An 18,152-nucleotide genomic window follows, 5' to 3' on the forward strand; every position below is an offset into this window, starting at 1 on the left:
CGTTAATAAGCAGCCAGCCGTTGCCTGTCAGGCGGCTGCACCCGATCTCCGTTCGGCAATTTCCGGAGAATACCAAATAATGTGCTTTCAAGAAATATCGATCAATTTCTGTTAGATTGCCTCTAAGTTAGCATAAAAAGCAAAATGTCCGGATTGTCATGTTACAAGTAAACCAAAAGGGAAAAAAAAATAAATCGGGTCGTCAATCTCCGTCCGTTTCCGTCGAACGTAACGAAGCCGCGACAAAGACGCGCCTTAAAAATAAAAAATAAATTGTTTCAAAATGAGATTTGCAGTCACGTTTTTAAAAGCACAATGACGAATTCAGTTGTCCGGTAGTTAGTTACTAGATGTTTTGAGAAGGATTTGGGATATTTTTACTGAAGCGCGGGGCCTTGGAAACGCGAGGGATTCCGGGTAAAGTGAATTGATATTCAAAATGGCGGATGGAGCGTCCAAAGATGAAAAGCCCGGTAATGGCTCTAATTTTACATATTCATATTTCAATTTAGCATAATTTATTTTGCCTTATTACTGTATTTGATTGCGGGGCGAGCAAAAAGAAAACTTTAAGGCATTTATTTCTGGGAAATACACAGCCAGAGCGGCCGTTTCGACGAAGCGCATTCCGCCAGAATTTTTTTTTGGAAAAAATAAAATAAGAGAAAGCGAAATACAGAGATGGGAGGACAGTTTGACTAAAAGAAATATGCAAAACAAGGCGCGGAGTTTTACATTTTTTACTGTCTTTTTATCGATGCAAAAGCGTTCTATGCTAATTTCGGATCAAATATTAGCCTCGGCGGTGTTCAAGGGGATAAAATAATAGAAAATGTTTCCGAGGGTTTTGTGGAGACGGGCAGATGCGGAGCGCCGAAACGGCTGAAGAAAGAGAACATCTTAAAAATCCGATTCTTGTTTGAGGGGAATCAAAATCTGAATGTGTAATATACGCTGAAGAGGGTTTGTTTTTAAATCGCAGGAACGCCCCTCATGTTTAGCTGAATAGATTTAATAACAAGACGTCCACGTTTGGTGTGTGTTTTTTATTATTGACTTTGATCATTACTTTCACCAGTGTTACTGTTGAATTCAGGTGATGGAGAATGCAAGCGGGGATGTTTATTAAAATTTGCCTCGAGGTTTTAATGAGCAGTCTAGGCCCTGACTGATTGTTTTACTTTATTTTTTAAACCGTTCTAGGCATTCAGATTGCAAAGCTTAACACCCGTGTTTATGGAAGCAGTCTGTTTTAACGCTTTTCTAATTTGATGTAATCTTAGGCGTGTCAGATTTATAAACAACATGAGCAGTTAGTTGCGATTTTTAATAAAGTTCTTAAAAAATTTACATTAATATTGTACATTTTTGATTATAAGAATGAAAGTGACTAACAAAATGGAAAACAAAGTGTATAGCATTTTATCTTTAAATGCAACCAAATAATATTTCAAGCATTGTCTTTAGAATGTTTTAAAACATGAAATAAATATTAACTATCAATAAAGTTATTTTTATTCAAATTATGTTGGTATAAATTTGTATAAACTGAAACTCCACAGGTGAAATTACAAATAGACTTTTCTGTATTTACATTGCTGCTAGCCTGTACCTTGATTATTTAGTTATATGAAAATGTGAAATAAATATGCAAAGTAACATACTTTGGACATGTCTTATAACTTGTTCCTTGGAGTCTGGTGCCTGTTTCAAAGAATATTTATTTGTATATGTAATTGCAAATTTATTTTTTGTAGCACAGTCATTTCCATAAAAAAATGCATCACTTTTTTTTCTAGTGTTTTAATGATTTCACTTTTATTAGTGGAATGTGTAGATTGTTGTATCACTTTGTCTAGCTCCAAAATTTCTCACGCATGTATGTTGGGTCACTTTATGTTCTGTGTGGGGGTCCATTAGAGTTTATGTCTCTTTCATCTTTTTTAAGGACATGTCAACTGTATTAATGGCACATTAATAGTACTAAAGGGCACTGAGACTTAAAAGGTTAATAGAGACATGATAGGAATCCTTACATGAAAAATATTTTTTTCTGTGGAATATTTTGGCCCATTTTACTGAAAAAAAGAGAACAGATTGATTTGTTCTGAGAAGGTTGTGAGTAAAACAACTTTTCTATGTTTCCTGAGGTGTATGTTACTCCCTTTTAATGCTTTTGAGGTGTCCACTACTTTTGTCTATGGTCACAATTGAGTTAAACTTGTAGAGTAGTAGAGCAATATTTTTTGTGCTTGGGTCTTTATGAATGGTGTATTTCATAGATACTCTTTTGAGTTGAAAGTAATATTTTCATTTAATTTGCTTCTTGTAGAAACATATGAACCTTTTGGATGGTTAGTTTCAACACTATAGAGAGGTTGTGTTTGAGTGTTAGTGTGGAGATTAATGGAACCTATATTCACTGTTTTGTGAATAAAACAACAGGAGATGTTACCAGCAGTCTTGATTTGAAGAGAGGGTGGATATATATGATTTTAAGTTCAGAAAGTAGGAGGTAGTTAATATTTGAGTTTTGATTGATTCATATGGGAAACCAAAACTTTGATGGAGAAGGAAGTGGAAGTTGAATGAATAATATAGATTTTCCTGCATCTAATGTGTATGGAGAGAAATTGATGAAAGGATACATCAGTGGTCTTGATAACTTGGTTATAATAGTTGGAAAGTTATATAGGGTAGCTTTAGTTTGATTTCACTTCTGGCAGACAAATGAATTTAATCACTGATTTAGTTCAATGTTTTGCTATTTTAAAGATGTAATTTAAGTATGTACATAATATTAATGATACTTGCAGGAGCTGATGTAATCAGCAGGGATGTTTTCTGCATTTACTATACTTGGGGTGGGTTTAATTGTAAGCAACAAGAACTTGATTTCCTAGACACCCCCTACAGAAATTGCAGCATGGATCATCGAAATTAATGTTTTGGGTTTTTTTTGCTCTTTTGTTATTTAATCCAAGGCATTTGCTTCAGTTACCTGTTTTATTCTAAACAATTATTAATTTATCAGTATAAATTGTAACACTTTTAAGATAAAAATAAATAGTATATGATGTATTTTAATGTATTTATTAAAAATGAACAGAAATATTTTCTATATTCATTATTGTAGAATATTTTACTATTTTAAACTATTTGGGCAAATCTACTTTCTGAGTATCTCTTCCAGGAGGTGTGATTTGGGTGTATTGGTGTAGTTAGGAAGGTAGTGAGATTAATTTTAGTTATCGCGTAATCTGGCAACTGCAGTTGAAACTAATTTTCCATCTGGAACAAAAGTGCAACTAAATTTTATATTGCTCTTTTTAGCTTTGTTTAAAAGCTTGGTTCAAACCTTTCATACTAACAGTTCCTATTTCCACTGGCTTCAGTCTTAATTTTCTATTGGAATATATACAGATGCTCAGTCCTTCAAAGTCAGAAAATTGGAAGTAAGTTTATTATCAAAGTACATACTTGTTGTCGCTTTCTACCTTGAGATTAATTTTCTTGCTGGGTAAAAAAAAAAACAATAGAATTTACAGAAGAGACTATACATAAACAGATGAAGACCGACAAACAACCAAAGTGCAAAATAAGACAAACTGTGCAAATAAAATATAATGCTGAGAACATGAATTGGAAAAAGTCCTTGAAAGTGAGTCTGTAGATTGTATAGTCAGTTCAGATGATTGAAGTTATCCACACCAGTTCAGCAGCCTGGTGGTTGTTGGGTGAGCATATGAGAAATCAATATCAAGTTATACCAAGTTCTATAGTAGACTGTGAGTGGAAAAGGAAAAAAAGTGAGTTAGAGAGTTATACTGCATGGAAACAGGTCCTTCAGCCTAACTTATTCATGTTGCCTACGTTCCCAGCAGGTTAGTCCCATCTACCTGCATTTGTCCCATAGCCCTCTAAGCCTCTCAACCACAATTTCTAACAGCTAAATTTAAAAATGCATCGCCTCTTGTGTGACAAAGTTGCAGCTTTTTAAAATCTTTTGCATCTGATTGGAATCTTATGCTCTCTTGTTTTTAGAATGCAAAAACAAAACTGAGCTTTCACTTTGTCTTTGCCCCTCATTATCTTGTAGATCTCCATCCGGTCATCCCTCAATTTTCAATTTTCTTGGGAATCAAATACTAGTCTACTTAACCTCTCCTTGAGGTAGCATCTTGGTAAATCTTTTCTACACTCTTTCTAGTTTAATAATGTCTTTCCAATATCAAGGTTACTAAGACTTTACACAGTACTCCAAGAGGAGCCTTACCAACATCTTGTCTTAACTGCAACTTAACTTCCTAATCCTGCAGTCAGTGCCCTGACTGATGAAAACTAGTATGCCAAACAGTGCATTCACCTCCCCCCCCCCCCAATCTGTATACTTTGGTTCTGCTATTCTATGGAATGTGATACATCTATAAATTAGCACTTCTGTAAAGCTATTGATCCATGGCTAATCCATGTTGTTTTATTGTCGTTATTTTCATTGACCTTCTGTTTAGCAAGTGATTTATTTAAAAGGATCAAGTAATAAAGCTCCAATCATTAACTCAAAGTAAAGATTTTATTAAGTAATGATATACGCTTCCTTACAAATTTTAATCCTCTGATGCCACCAATGGGATTCCTTAATCCTGTATGCAATTCAATTATAATTCATAAGTTTTTAAAGAAAGATTCTGGGAATTAAAAACCTCTGGGTTGGTTGTAAGAAATGCAGTTAAGGATTAAAGTTTGTTACTTTCATATGATGTAGTTTGTTCCTAAAATTATTACAATGCAAAACTTTATGCAAGTCACATGGGTAACATATTGGATAAAGATGACTAGTTTAAAGAATTTATAGATGCTTTTTTCATTAAGTTACAAAAGTTATTAGGCAGATTGGTTGTCCAAGAAAGGAGTTTTAACTGCACAAAAATGTTTCATACCTCATGAAAGATCTTTTTTTATCTGTTACCTTTGGTGTGGTTTATTGCTGCTGTAAGAATCAGCCAATCAATCTTCAGCAAGGCACTTGACATTTTTGGCCTGGAGGGTTGGTAAGGCAGGAGAATTGCTTTGTTCGATTTCATATTCAGCTTCAGGGAGACATGGCTCCAGTAGGTGACCTGATCCAGAAGCAGTTCTCAGCGATTTGCTGAGTTCCTCTTTCCAAAACGTTCGCTGGCAATCCATCATGCTTGTTATTTTTCCCAATCTCTCTGGACCACATGTTTGGAAGAGTCAACATTGACGGACAAGGCCTAAAGAAGTTGTTAGTAGAGCCTATTAATGCAGAATCCGCTCTGCATTTCTGCAAAATTGCATTTTTTTTGTGTGGGAGGTGGTGGTTTGAGTAGGGTAGGTGCTTATTGCAATGTAGGTTTTCACCTGAAAAGAGCTAACATTGAGATATTCAAAATGATGTGGTGCAAAATTTTAACCTAAATCAGACATTTGCTAGTATTCTGTCCACTGAATTTTTTGTCATTGTTTAAAAATATATTGCAAAATCAAATGACCATTAAAATGATAAGAGACTAAATTTATTGCAGTTGAAAATAACATCAATTATTTTAGTTACCTTTTTTATTCTTAACTGCAAACACAACATTACGCAGTTAACTTTTGTGTGATGGATCCTTGAATGAAGAGTTAGTGTTTTTCATGTGCCTTTCCCTTCTACCTCTATCCCACTTTCATCTGGTGTCTGATTCTGTTTTGCCATTGAACTCAGTAATCAGTTCAGTGGAGTGGACAGATGTTGCACTGTTTGTTGGTCAGTAAGCCTGACTTTTACGTTTTAAAGTGGATGCACAAAAGTCCTGCGTTTATACTTTTGCAACCACTTCCATTTGCCAATATCTGACTCAAAATAGATTCCTATCCAAGGAAGGAAATGTTGCCAGCAGAAATAGAGGTAGCAGAGATAATGGATGGTGTGAAAATTGATAAGGAAGTGAACTGGAAAAGCGAGCAGCGTTTGAAGTAAACAATTTATTAGGTTGGGAAGGAATTTAATCAAGAGTCTTGTGGGTAAAGGCTGTTAGAAGGGCTTTCCATAACCCTACAGTCTGCCTTGGATATAAGAGAAGTATCAGATGTCTAGATAACGGCAAATGTGCCAACTGTGTTCAAAGTGATGAAAGTACATACCAAGCACCAAATAAAGTCATTTAATCTTGGTGGAGAAACATGCCAAAAATTATCAAAAGAAAATTAACAGGCACTCAGAGTTTTGAGTTAATAATCAGGAGCTAGCAGAGGGATTTTATATACGGTGAACAAATGTGCGCGTGCACAAAAGCAGCACAGAACGAAAACAGTCTCATTTTATTCTCCTCATTTTATTCTCCTCATTTTATTCTCCTCATTTTAGTCCCATCAACTATCTAAAATTCTGCCACTCACCTACACAATGACCAATTTACAGTAACCAATTAACATCATTGAATGTGAGAGACAACTGGAGCATGTGTGTGTTCATAGGCAGATGCACACAGATAGATCATTAGGAACATAACTTTCTGCTGGCCTGCGATCAACCTAATGCATCCCTCACACATAGCCCTCCATTTTTCTTTCATTCATGAGCCTATCTAAGAGTCTCAAATGTCCCTACTGTATCTGGCACTACCACCATCCCGGTAGTGTGTTCCACACACTGGGCACTCTCTGCTAAGAAAAAAAACTACCTTTAACATTCCCTGCTATACTTTATGCCAAACATTTTAAAGTTATGCCCATTCATATTAGCCATTTCAGCACTGGCAAAAAGTCTCTGGTTATTTGCTCTATTTATGTATCCCTTATGCAACTTGTACAGCTCAATCATGTTACCTCTCATTCTCCCATGCTCCAAAGAGAAAAGCCTTATCTCACTCAACCTATCCTCATAAGACATGGTCTTTCATCCAGGCAGTATCCTCACAAATCTCCTGTGCACCCTCTCTAAAGCTTCCACATCCTTCCTATAATGAGACTGTTGGAACTGAACACAATACTCCAAGTGTGGTCTAAGCAGAGTTTATAGAGCTGCCACATTACCTCATGGCATTTGAATGCCCACAAGAAAATGAATCTCAGGTTAGTATATGGTGACATATATGTACTTGAATAATAAATTTATTTTAAACTCAATCCCCTGACTAATGAAGGCCAACACACTGATAGGCTGCCTTAACCATCCTATCAACTTGCACTGCATCTTTGAGGGATCAGTGGACTTGGACCCAAGATCCCTCTGTTTCTCCAGACTGTTAAGAATCTTGACATTAACCATGTATTCTGCTTTCAAGTTCTACCTTACAAGATGAATCTTCTGGATTGAGCTCTGTTTGCCACTTCTTAGCCCATTTCTGGTTCCTATCAATGCCCCTTTATAACCTACAACAACCTTCTACGCTATCCACAACACCACCAACCTTTGTGTCATCTGCAAATTTACTAACCCACCCTTTCACTTTCTCATCCAAATCATTTATAAAAATAAAAAAGAACAGGGGTCCCAGAATAGATTGCTGTGGTGCACGAGTGCTTACCCATCTCCAGGGAGAATATGCTCCATCTGCTACCAATTTCTGCATTCTATGGGTAAGCTGATTCTGAAACCACGTAGCCAAGTTTCCCTGGATACCATGCCCCCTTTTATAATTTGTTAAAATATTAACTATTTTGTCTTAATTTTTTGATGAAAGTTGGTACTGTTTCAGAATACAGGGCCAATGAATTAAAAAGGAAAATATAAGCACACCATTGAAAGACAGTTAGTTTTAGCAGAAGCACTTATACAATGTGATTTTAGAAATTTTAAACACAGTAAATTCTTCCCACAATATAAGCTGCTATTATTAACCCCATAACATTCAGTCATTTATTGACATCTGGCAGGCACAGTTGTAACACTGCTGTTCTGAATGCTTAACAACAAGTTATTATTTTGGTCAAACTTGTGCAAGTTACCTTTAACATGGAACAATTTAGGAAGTCCAACTTGACTATACCTCTTCCCACCCTGTCTCCTGTAAAAATGCTATTCCCTTTTCTCAGTTCCTTCATCTCTTGCTGCATCTATTCCCAAGGATATGGCTTTCTCTTCCAGGACACCAGAAGTATCCTCCTTCAAATATTGGGGTTTCTCTTCCTCCACCAGTGATGCGGCCTTCACCCACATCACCTCCATTTCCGGAACAACCGTGCTCACCCCACTTTCCTGCTGCCTTAGCAGTGATAAAGTTCCTCTTGTGCTTACCTACAGGCCCATGAGCCTCCTAGCACATTGTTCTCTGCAACTTCCGCCACCTTCAAAGGGATTCTACCACCAAACATACCTTTACCTCTGACCCTCTCTCTGCTTCCTACAGGGATCTCTCACTCTTTGACTCCCTTATGCATTTGTCTCTCCACCCCCTAATTTTCCCCCGGCACTTATCCTGGCAAGTGGCCGAAGTGCCCATTCAGGGTCCCAAACAGTCCTTTCAGCTGAGACAACACATCACCTGCGAATCTGCTAGGGTTGTCTATTGTGTCCAGTGCGTCTGATGTGGCCTCCTCTACTTTGGTGAAACCTGTTGTAAATTGGGGAACTGCTTGGTTGAGCACCTCTGCTCTATCTGCCCAAAGTCAAACATTTTAATTCTGATTCCCATTCCGACGTGTTGGTCCATGGCCTCCTTTTGTGCCATGATGAGGCCAACCTCAGGGTGGAAAAGCAACACCTTGTATTCCATCTGGGTAACTGATTGCATGAATATCAATTTCTCCTTCCAGTAAAAGAAATTCCCTCCTCCTCCCCCCTTATGCTGTTCCTCACTCTGGCCTCCTACCTAATCTACCTATCACTTTCCCTTGTGTTCCTTCCTCCTTCCCTTTCTCCTATGGTCCACTTGCCTCTCCTATCACATTCCTTTCTCTCCTACCCTTTACTTTTCCCACCCACTTGGTTTCACCTGTCACCTGGTTATATTCCTTCCTCTCCTCCCACCTTTTTATTCTGGCATCTTTCCCCTTCCTTTTCAGTACTGAGGAAGGGTCTTGGCTTTTTTTTCTGCTTGACTAGATTTTCAACAGCTTTTGTACACCACAGTTCGTGTACCCTACCATCCTTTCCCTGTCTTATTGGAATGTACCTATGCAGAATGCCACTCAAAATATCCCCTGAACATTTGCCGCATTTCTTCCGTACGTTTTCCTGAGAACATCTGTTTCCAATTTATGCTTCCAAGTTCCTGCCTGATAGACTCATATTTCCCCTTACTCCAATTAAACACTTTCCTAACTTGTCTGTTCCTATCCCTCTCTAATGCTATGGTAAAGGAGATAGAATTGTGATCACTATCTCCAAAATGCTCTCCCACTGAGAGACCTGACACCTGACCAGGTTCATTTCCCAATACCAAATCAAGTACAGCCTCTCCTCTTGTAGGCTTATCTACATATTGTGTCAGGAAACCTTCCTGAACACACCTAACAGACTCCACCCCAGCTAAACCCCTTGCTCTAGGGAGATGCCAATAAATATTTGGAAAATTAAAATCTCCCACCACAACAACCATATTATTATTACTCCTTTCCAGAATCTGTCTCTCTATCTGCACCTCAATGTCCTTGTTACTATTGGGTGGTCTATAAAAAAACACCCAGTAGAGTTACTGACCCCTTCCTATTCCTAACTTCCACCCACAGAGACTCCGTAGACAACCCCTTCATGACTTCCTCCTTTTCTGCAGCTGTGACACTATCTCTGATCAGCAGTGCCACACCCCCACCGCTCTTGCCTCCATCCCTGAACTTTCTGAAACATCTAAAGCATGGCACTCTAAGTAACCATTCCTGCCCCTGAACCATCCAAGTCTCTGCAATGGTCACAACATCATACCTCCAAGTACTGATCCACGCTCTAAGCTCATCCACTTTGTTCACAATATTCCTTGCATTAAAATAGACACATCTCAAACCATATGTCTGAGCATATCCCTTCTCTATCACCTGCCTTTCCTCTCTCTCACACTGTCTCCAAGCTTTCTCTATTTGTGAGCCAACCGCCCCTTCCTCCGTCTCTTCAGTTCAGTTCCCACCCTCCAGCAGTTCCAGCTTAAACTCTCAATACCCTTAGAAAACCTCCCTGCCAGGATATTGGTCCCCCTCGGATTCAAGTGCAACCCATTCTTTTTGTACAGGTCGTGCCTACCCCAAAAGAGGTCCCAATGATCCAGAAATCAGAATTCCTGCGCCCTGCTCCAATCCCTCAGTCACGCATTTATCCTCCACCTCATTCTACCTCAGTTGGGAAGCGGCCTGGTTGAGGGAAGTGCCTGGTGTGAAAAGTGCTAGTCTTTGGCTCGAGAGTCTTCGGCAAGGAGACTACGCCAGGCACAATTGGAGAGGGTGAAGACATGACTGCTAAGCTGATTCATTGTGCTACGTGCATGATGTGGGAGGTCAGGGACACTGATGGTGCCCCCGGCTGCTACAGCTGTGGAAAGTGTGTCCAGATTCAGCTTCTGAAGGAGCATGTTGCAGCACTGAAGAAAGAACGGGATGACCTCAGGTTTATCCGCGAAAACGAGGGTTTTCTGGACAGGACCTACAGTGAGGTCGTTACACCGAGGATACCGGAAGAGAGAAAGGGGGCGACAATGAGGAAGGAAAGGATGCTTGAAGTACAGGAGACCCCAGGGGTTGTACCTCTCATAAACAGGTTCACCTTCTTGGAAGCTGTCAGGACAGAAGATACTGCCAGTCTGAGAGGCGGACAGGTCTACGAGCCGAAAATTGGTGCAGAAGCAGAGCCGAGGGGTCAGACATCAGGAAGAGCCGTGGTAGTAGGGGACTCCATAGTAAGAGGTACGGAAAGGGGTTTCTGCGGCAACAGGTGAGATTTAAGGATGGTGTGTTGCCTCCCTGGTGCTAGGATCCAGGACATCACGGACCGATTGCAGGGAATCCTCAAGGGTGAAGGTGAACAGCCGGAAGTGGTAGTGCATGTTGGCACAAATGACATCGGGAAGAAGAGGAAGGACATTCTGCAGCAGGACTTCAGAGAACTCGGAAGAAGGCTGAAAAGCAGGACTTCCAGGGTGGTTATCTCTGGTTTGCTTCCAGTTCCTCGTGCTGGAGAGGGCAGGAACAGGGAGATAATGGATCTGAATGTGTGGCTGAGGAACTGGTGCAGGAAGCAAGGATTTACATTCTTGGACCACTGGGATCTGGTTTGGGGTAGGGATGAATTGTACAAAAGGGACGGGTTGCACCTTAATAGGCGGGGACCAGCATTCTGGCAGACAGGTTTGCCACTGCAACACAGATGTGTTTAAACTAAGTGGGGGGAGGGGATGAACTGGAAATATAAGGATGGAGTTAAAGGGAAAGTGAAAATCAGAAAAGTTAAAAAGGACAACAGAATCAATGGAGTAGAAAGCTCAAGAAGAGATCATACAGTATGGCCAAGTGAAATAGGAATTGATATGAAAGGAGAGGGAGTACCGAATTAAAAGTATTATATATGAATGCACGAACTATAAGGAATAAAGTAGATGAGCTTGAGGCTCAGTTGGAAATTGGCAAGTACGATGTTGTGGGAATAACTGAGACATGGCTTCAAGTGGACAGGGCCTGGGAAATGAATATTCAAGGAATATTATCAAAAGGACAGACTGACTGGCAGAGGGGGTGGGGAGGCTCTGTTGGTGAGGAATGATATTCAGTCCCTTGCGAGGGGGAACATAGAATCTGGGGATGTAGAGTCAGTATGGATAGAACTGAGAAATTCTAAGGGTAGAAATACCCTAATGGGAGTTATCTACAGGCCCCCAAACAGCAGTCTGGATGTAGGGTGTAAGTTGAACGAAGAGTTAAAATTGGCATGTCGCAAAGGTAGTGATACAGTTGTCATGGGGGATTTCAACATGCAGGTAGACTGGGAGAATCAGAATGGTACTGGACCCCAAGAAAGGGAGTTTGTGGAGTGCCTCCGAGATGGATTCTTAGAACAGCTTGTACTGGAGCCTGCCAGGGAGAAGCAATTCTAGATTTAGTGTTGTGCAATGAACTGGATTTGATCAGGGACCTCGAGGTAAAGGAACCATTAGGAGGTAGTGACCATAATATGATATGTTTTAACCTACAATTTGAGAAGGAGAAGGGAAAATCGGATGTGTCAGTATTACAGTTGAACAAAGGGAACTATGGAGCTATGAGGGAGGAGCTGGCCAAAGTTCAATGGAACAATACCCTAGCAGGGAAGACATTGGAACAAAAATGGCAGGTATTTCTGGGAATAATGCAGAAGGTGCAGGATCGGTTCATTCCAAAGAGGAAGAAAGATCCTAAGGGGAGTAAGGGGCAGCCGTGGCTGACGAGGGAAGTAAAGGGCAGTATAAAAATAAAAGAGAAGTATAACATAGCAAAGATGAGCGGGAAACCGGAGGACTGGGAAGCTTTTAAAGAGCAACAGAAGATAACAAGAAAGGCAATGTGCCAAGAAAAAAATGAGGTACAAAGGTAAACTAGCCAAGAATATAAAGGAGGATAGTAAAAGCTTCTTTAGGTATGTGAATAGCAAAAAAATAATTAAGACCAAAATTGGGCCATTGAAGACAGAAACGGGTGAATTTATTATGGGGAACAAGGAAATGGCAGACGGGTTGAACAGGTACTTTGGATCTGTCTTCACTAGGGAAGACACAAACAATCTCGCAGACGTAATAGTGGCCAAAGGAACTAGGGTAAAGGATGAACTGAAAGAAATTTATATTAAGCAAGAAACAGTGTTGGATAGACTGTTGAGTCTGAAGGCTGATAAGTCCCCGGGACCTGATGGTCTGCATCCCAGGGTACTTAAAGAGGTGGCTCTAGAAATCGTGGACGCATTGGTAATCATTTTCCAATGTTCTATAAATTCAAGAACAGCTTCTGCTGATTGGAGGGCGGCTAATGTTGTCCCACTTTTCAAGAAAGGAAGGAGAGAGAAAACAGGGAATTATAGACCGGTTAGCCTGATGTCAGTGGTGGGAAAGATACTGGAGTCAATTATAAAAGAGGAAATTACGACACATTTGGATAGCAGTAGAAGGATCAGTCCGAGTCAGCATGGATTTATGAAGGGAAAATCATGCTTGACTAACCTTCTGGAGTTTTTTTGAGGATGTAACTATGAAAATGGACAATGGAAAGCCAGTGGATGTCGTGTACCTGGACTTCCAGAAAGCTTTTGATAAAGTCCTACTTAGGAGATTAGTGGGCAAAATTAGGGCACATAGTATTGGGGGCAGAGTACTGACATGGATTGAAAATTGGCTGGCTGGCAGGAAACAAAGAGTAGCGATTAATGGGTCCCTTTCAGAATGGCAGGCTGTGACCAGTGGGGTACCGCAAGGTTTGGTGCTGGGACCGCAGCTGTTTACAATATACATTAATGATTTAGATGAAGGGATTAAAAGTAACATTAGCAAATTTGCTGATGACACAAAGCTGGGTGGCAGTGTGAAATGTCAGGAGGATGTTATGAGAATGCAGGGTGACTTGGACAGATTGGGTGAGTGGGCAAATGTATGGCAGATGCAGTTTAATGTGGATAAATGTGAGGTTATCCACTTTGGTGGCAAGAACAGGAAGGCAGATTACTATCTAAATGGAGTTAAGTTAGGAAAAGGGGAAGTACAATGAGATCTAGGTGTTCTTGTACATCAGTCAATGAAAGCAAGCATGCAGGTACAGCAGGCAGTGAAGAAAGCTAATGGCATGCTGGCCTTTATAACAAGAGGAATTGAGTATAGGAGTAAAGAGGTCCTTCTGCAGCTGTACAGGGCCCTGGTGAGACCCCACCTGGGGTATTGTGTGCAGTTTTGGTTTCCAAATTTGAGGAAGGACATTCTTGCTATTGAGGGAGTGCAGCGTAGGTTCACAAGGTTAATTCCCAGAATGGCGGGACTGTCATATGTTGAAAGATTGGAGCGACTGGGCTTGTATACACTGGAATTTAGAAGGGTGAGAGGGGATCTGATTGAAACATATAAGATTATTAAGGGATTGGACATGCTGGAGGCAGGAAGCATGTCCCCGCTGATGGGCGAGTCCAGAACTAGAGGCCACAGTTTAAGAATAAGGGGTGGGCCATTTAGAACAGAGATGCGGAAAAACTTTTTCACTCAGAGAGTGGTGGATATGTGGAATGCTCTGCCCCAGAAGGCAGTGGAGGCCAAGTCTCTGGATGCATTCAAGAGAGAGTTAGATAGAGCTCTTATAGATAGCGGGGTCAAGGGATATGGGGAGAGGGCAGGAACGGGGTACTGATTGTGTATGATCAGCCATGATCACAGTGAATGGCGGTGCTGGCTCGAAGGGCCGAATGGCCTACTGCACTTACTGTCTATTGTCTATAAAAACTATGTTATTTGATGAGTTGTTTATATCATATGGATTGTAGAGTGATTGAGTAATGTTTGTTACAACTATTATAAAGTTCATTGGTCTATTCAAAACAATTGGTATTGTTTAAAACTGAATTAAAATTACAATAAGCTGAATTTTTTAAATAGTTTTCGGGCCCAAGATAGCATAATTACTTAATCACATGTGAACTTTATGGTAGACAGCACTTCTCAGGATGAACCACCTCTTGAAAAATGTCTTGGTGACTGATGAGCAATACCACAGTTTAAGAATGATAGGAATGTCATAAGACAATTTTAAGAGTTTATTAGTAGTTGTCATTTGAATACATAGAGATTTTGACTCCTTCTTGTTAATGCCACTTCGCCCAGGGTAGAGTATTTTTTTTTGTGTGAACTTGGAATTTGGTGACTGTTAATATAATTTTTCTCCAGATGTATTACTTTGCAAGTGATAGCTGTGTGGAAGATTGAAAGGGAAGAAATGAAGATGTTACTGTGAATTATTTCAATAGGTACTTGTAACAGCATCTTGTTTGCTTCTGTGAAAACTTTGTTTATTATTAATACTTTGAATATTTGTTTTCTGGTTTGTGCTTTGGAGCTGTCATGTTGGTGTAGATGCTGCTTGTGTTCTGTTATCCTGGATGTACTTATACAGGTGCCAGAGGCTAGATAGTAGATACAAAGGTATTGAGAGATGAGGATGATTATTGGGGCCTTGGGTTCATGTTCTAAAATCCTTCATGTTAGCAGTATGGGTTAGTGAGGTTATTAAAAAGGGAAAGAGGCTGGTTTCTTTTTATAGCTGAGGCATAGAACAAGGAGTGTATGAAGGTTTTTCTGGAACAGTTTACAACACTTGCTAAACTATGGTTCCAGTAATCAGTAGTATAGGAAAGAGTGATGCAGCAAAAGATGCAAATACAGTTAAAAGGATGTTGCAAATTGGGGATTATCATAATGAGTGCACATTATTTTAGTCGAATCACCAGCCACTGAGTGCACACCAAGCTGTGAAAGTTGCAGAAAGCATTTGAGCATGCCTGGAATGACAAGTGGCAGTTGCACCACAAAGATGCAAGATGATGTCCACCTCCAGGAGGGCAGAGATGGACTTTTGATTAGAACCATAACCCAACCAGCCATGTAAATATAGTTTTGGACTTCTGCTATAATTTCTTTTTCAACCGAATGTTCCAGAATCAGATAATGTTTTTGATATTTACAAATTGAGCTAAAATGTTCTCAACTTTTAATTGTGATTCACTTTTTGTGCTTTTTGAAGGGGCTTAACAAAGATTCTGCTATCTTTTAATAAAGGCTTCACTAGAAGCCAAGAATGTAAATGTGCTTCTCTGAAAAGCAGTCACCCAAGAGAGAGAAACTGCTTTTGATTTCTAGGCTTATCTATTGTCATGTTTCAGAGATTTCACAATATTTTCTAGTATTAATTTAACTGGTCACATGATTTAGAGTGAGCCTACCAATGCCAAGGTAAGCAGGGAATGGTCCACAGAATCCTTCCTTCATATACCAGCCACTGGACTGAATTACTTGCCACCGCTTGATTCCTTTTCAAAACTTCACTAAAGAACTCCATTCTTCACCTGAATAATATGAATAAATTAACTACAGCATTCAGTGTTATCATAGAATCATTGTTTTATAGTTTACTTAATGTTTGAAACCATTACGTTATAGAAAATGTTTTGTTTTGTTAATCAGTGTTGCTTTGCATGCAGATATTCTGATGGAGGAAGGCTGTGCTGATCAAGAAAAATTAGCCATGTGTAGAAATACACTTGATGTCAATTTGAAGTTGTACTACGTTTTATTAGAGCAGACCTCTCATCCCATAATTGCATTTAGTTTTACAACCATCACTGGCTATCAACTTTTTGGAGGAATTGTCAATTAAAATAGTTATCTTTTCAAATAAAATGAGAATTTGGCTTAAAAAATCAAGATTTCAGATTTATTAATCCAGTGTACATTCACCATACTGTGAAATGTGTTATTTGTCCACAAGTGTTGTCACATTCTGGCATTGACAACATGTCCACATTGTCCAGCAGAACTACCCAAGCAGAAGCAGCAACACCAATAGCAAAATATGTCCCCTTCCTTCTCACCTACCCATCCACATAGACAGGCCTCCAACCCCAGGAAAGACTGCCTCTGTACCTCCAGTCCCTGGCCTACACTACAGACATTGGGCTTCCAACCTCTAGCAAACCGACCTGAGTCTTCAACCTTTGGGCTGGACCTTCAGACTTGCTGGCTTTGGTCTTCGACTTCTGGGCTTCAAGGTTTGGAATTCACTGACCTCTGGATATCAGTCCTAGGACTTGATGATCATATAAACCTCTGCCCTCAGGACTTGCTGACAGGGGTTTCAACAGCCCTCGTCCGGGGCCCACCGACCTTGGTCCTTGACCCTGGGGATCACTGGTCTTTGTATGTTAATCCTGCCAACCTGAACTTGATGCTTGGGGACTACTGGTCTTCAACCGTGGAGCACTCCAACCTGGACACTGACCTGTGGCTCCTACCCCTAATTCTCATTTAGAGAACAACGGAAAAGTGAAAAATCAATGGGATGCAAGGGGTTAAGACATAGGAGTTCAGAGTAATTCGGTGGCATGAAATATAATGCATTGTTCAATATTAGTTTTTAGTTTTTGGAAATATTTATGCAATAGGGTTCAGACATTATTAAAGGCTTGCATATGGTACAAAAGTTAGCATGTAACTGATAATGAAGAAGAAAACTGGGGAGTAGAACTGGCAAGGAGTATAAAAAATGTGAGGTAATATATCTAGGGATGGAAAACAAGCTGAATAAATGCTACTATATGAGAAGATGCTGAAATATGGAAAAAAATCAATGTAACTTCACAGAGTATATGTACTGATCCTCGAAGACCTAACGTGGATAAGAGTTTTATAGGATTTTTGCTTTGGCCAAAACATGCAAGATGAATTAGAGTGGTATAAAATTTGCTAGTTTTGTCAAGGATGGATTTTCATACATGGTGCTGATTCATTATAAGAATGCTACAGTTGAGAATCTACACAGGAGAAAATTCCACTTACATGGACGAACAAGGTGTGGCGGTTTCTAGTGGAATTGAGGCTGAGTGGAAATACTATCAAGATGTGTAATATTTTTAGGAGATCTAAATATAGGCCTCTCTTCAAGAAGTCCTTAACTATGGTGCGTAAATTTAAGGGAGAGGTTAAAGTTAGAAAGATTACAGGGGAATTTGAAGGGGGAATAGTCATCCAAAGAGTATTTGAGGTTTGGAGCTCATTTTGTGAAAGGTTGGTTGTGGCAGTAACCTTTATTACATTCTCTTCATGGATAAACAGTTGATGTGCTAAAGCATTCAGGGCTATGAGTCAAAATGTAAGATTAGTATAAATATAACTGACAGCATTAAAATGAATGGCTATGTAACCTCGTTTAGTTTTGTAAATTTCTATGATTATATGATCGTACGTATTTCAGTTGAAAAGGTTTGTCTCAATTATTTAATGGCTGTATGTTCACAGACACTTCCATAATGAAGATATTAAAACACCTACATCCAGTAACGTTTTAATCAGTGAAGCAACGTAACCCACATTCAGTTACCACTTGATGAATTTGATTCGGATTCTGAAACCAGGTAATTGCAATGCAAAGGGAAATACTGGAACATGTAATAAGTAAAATTTTAATATTGTAACTTTCAAATATAGTCTGTAATTGATTTATTTTTAATG

At 39.6% G+C, this 18,152-nt stretch overlaps 1 protein-coding gene across 7 annotated transcripts in view; it reads left to right on the forward strand.

Moving 5' to 3' along the window:
- Positions 1-248: 248 nt before the first annotated feature.
- The window catches only part of LOC140727681 (POU domain, class 2, transcription factor 1-like), a 168,792-nt gene continuing 150,888 nt past the window's right edge, over positions 249-18,152 (forward strand). Inside the window, exons 1-2 of one of the 7 annotated variants that reach the window (XM_073045328.1) lie at positions 259-473; positions 17,940-18,055. In XM_073045328.1, the coding sequence (XP_072901429.1) occupies positions 18,028-18,055 (28 nt within the window). In that variant the 5' untranslated portion in view covers positions 259-473; positions 17,940-18,027. Of the gene's footprint in view, positions 474-14,809; positions 14,897-17,939; positions 18,056-18,152 lie in introns of those variants that run through there. The other 6 variants (XM_073045329.1, XM_073045332.1, XM_073045333.1 and 3 more) reach the window with 6 other exon arrangements.

The sequence above is a fragment of the Hemitrygon akajei genome, chromosome 5 (assembly GCF_048418815.1).
Source record: "Hemitrygon akajei chromosome 5, sHemAka1.3, whole genome shotgun sequence".
NCBI classification, from domain to species: Eukaryota; Metazoa; Chordata; class Chondrichthyes; order Myliobatiformes; family Dasyatidae; genus Hemitrygon; species Hemitrygon akajei.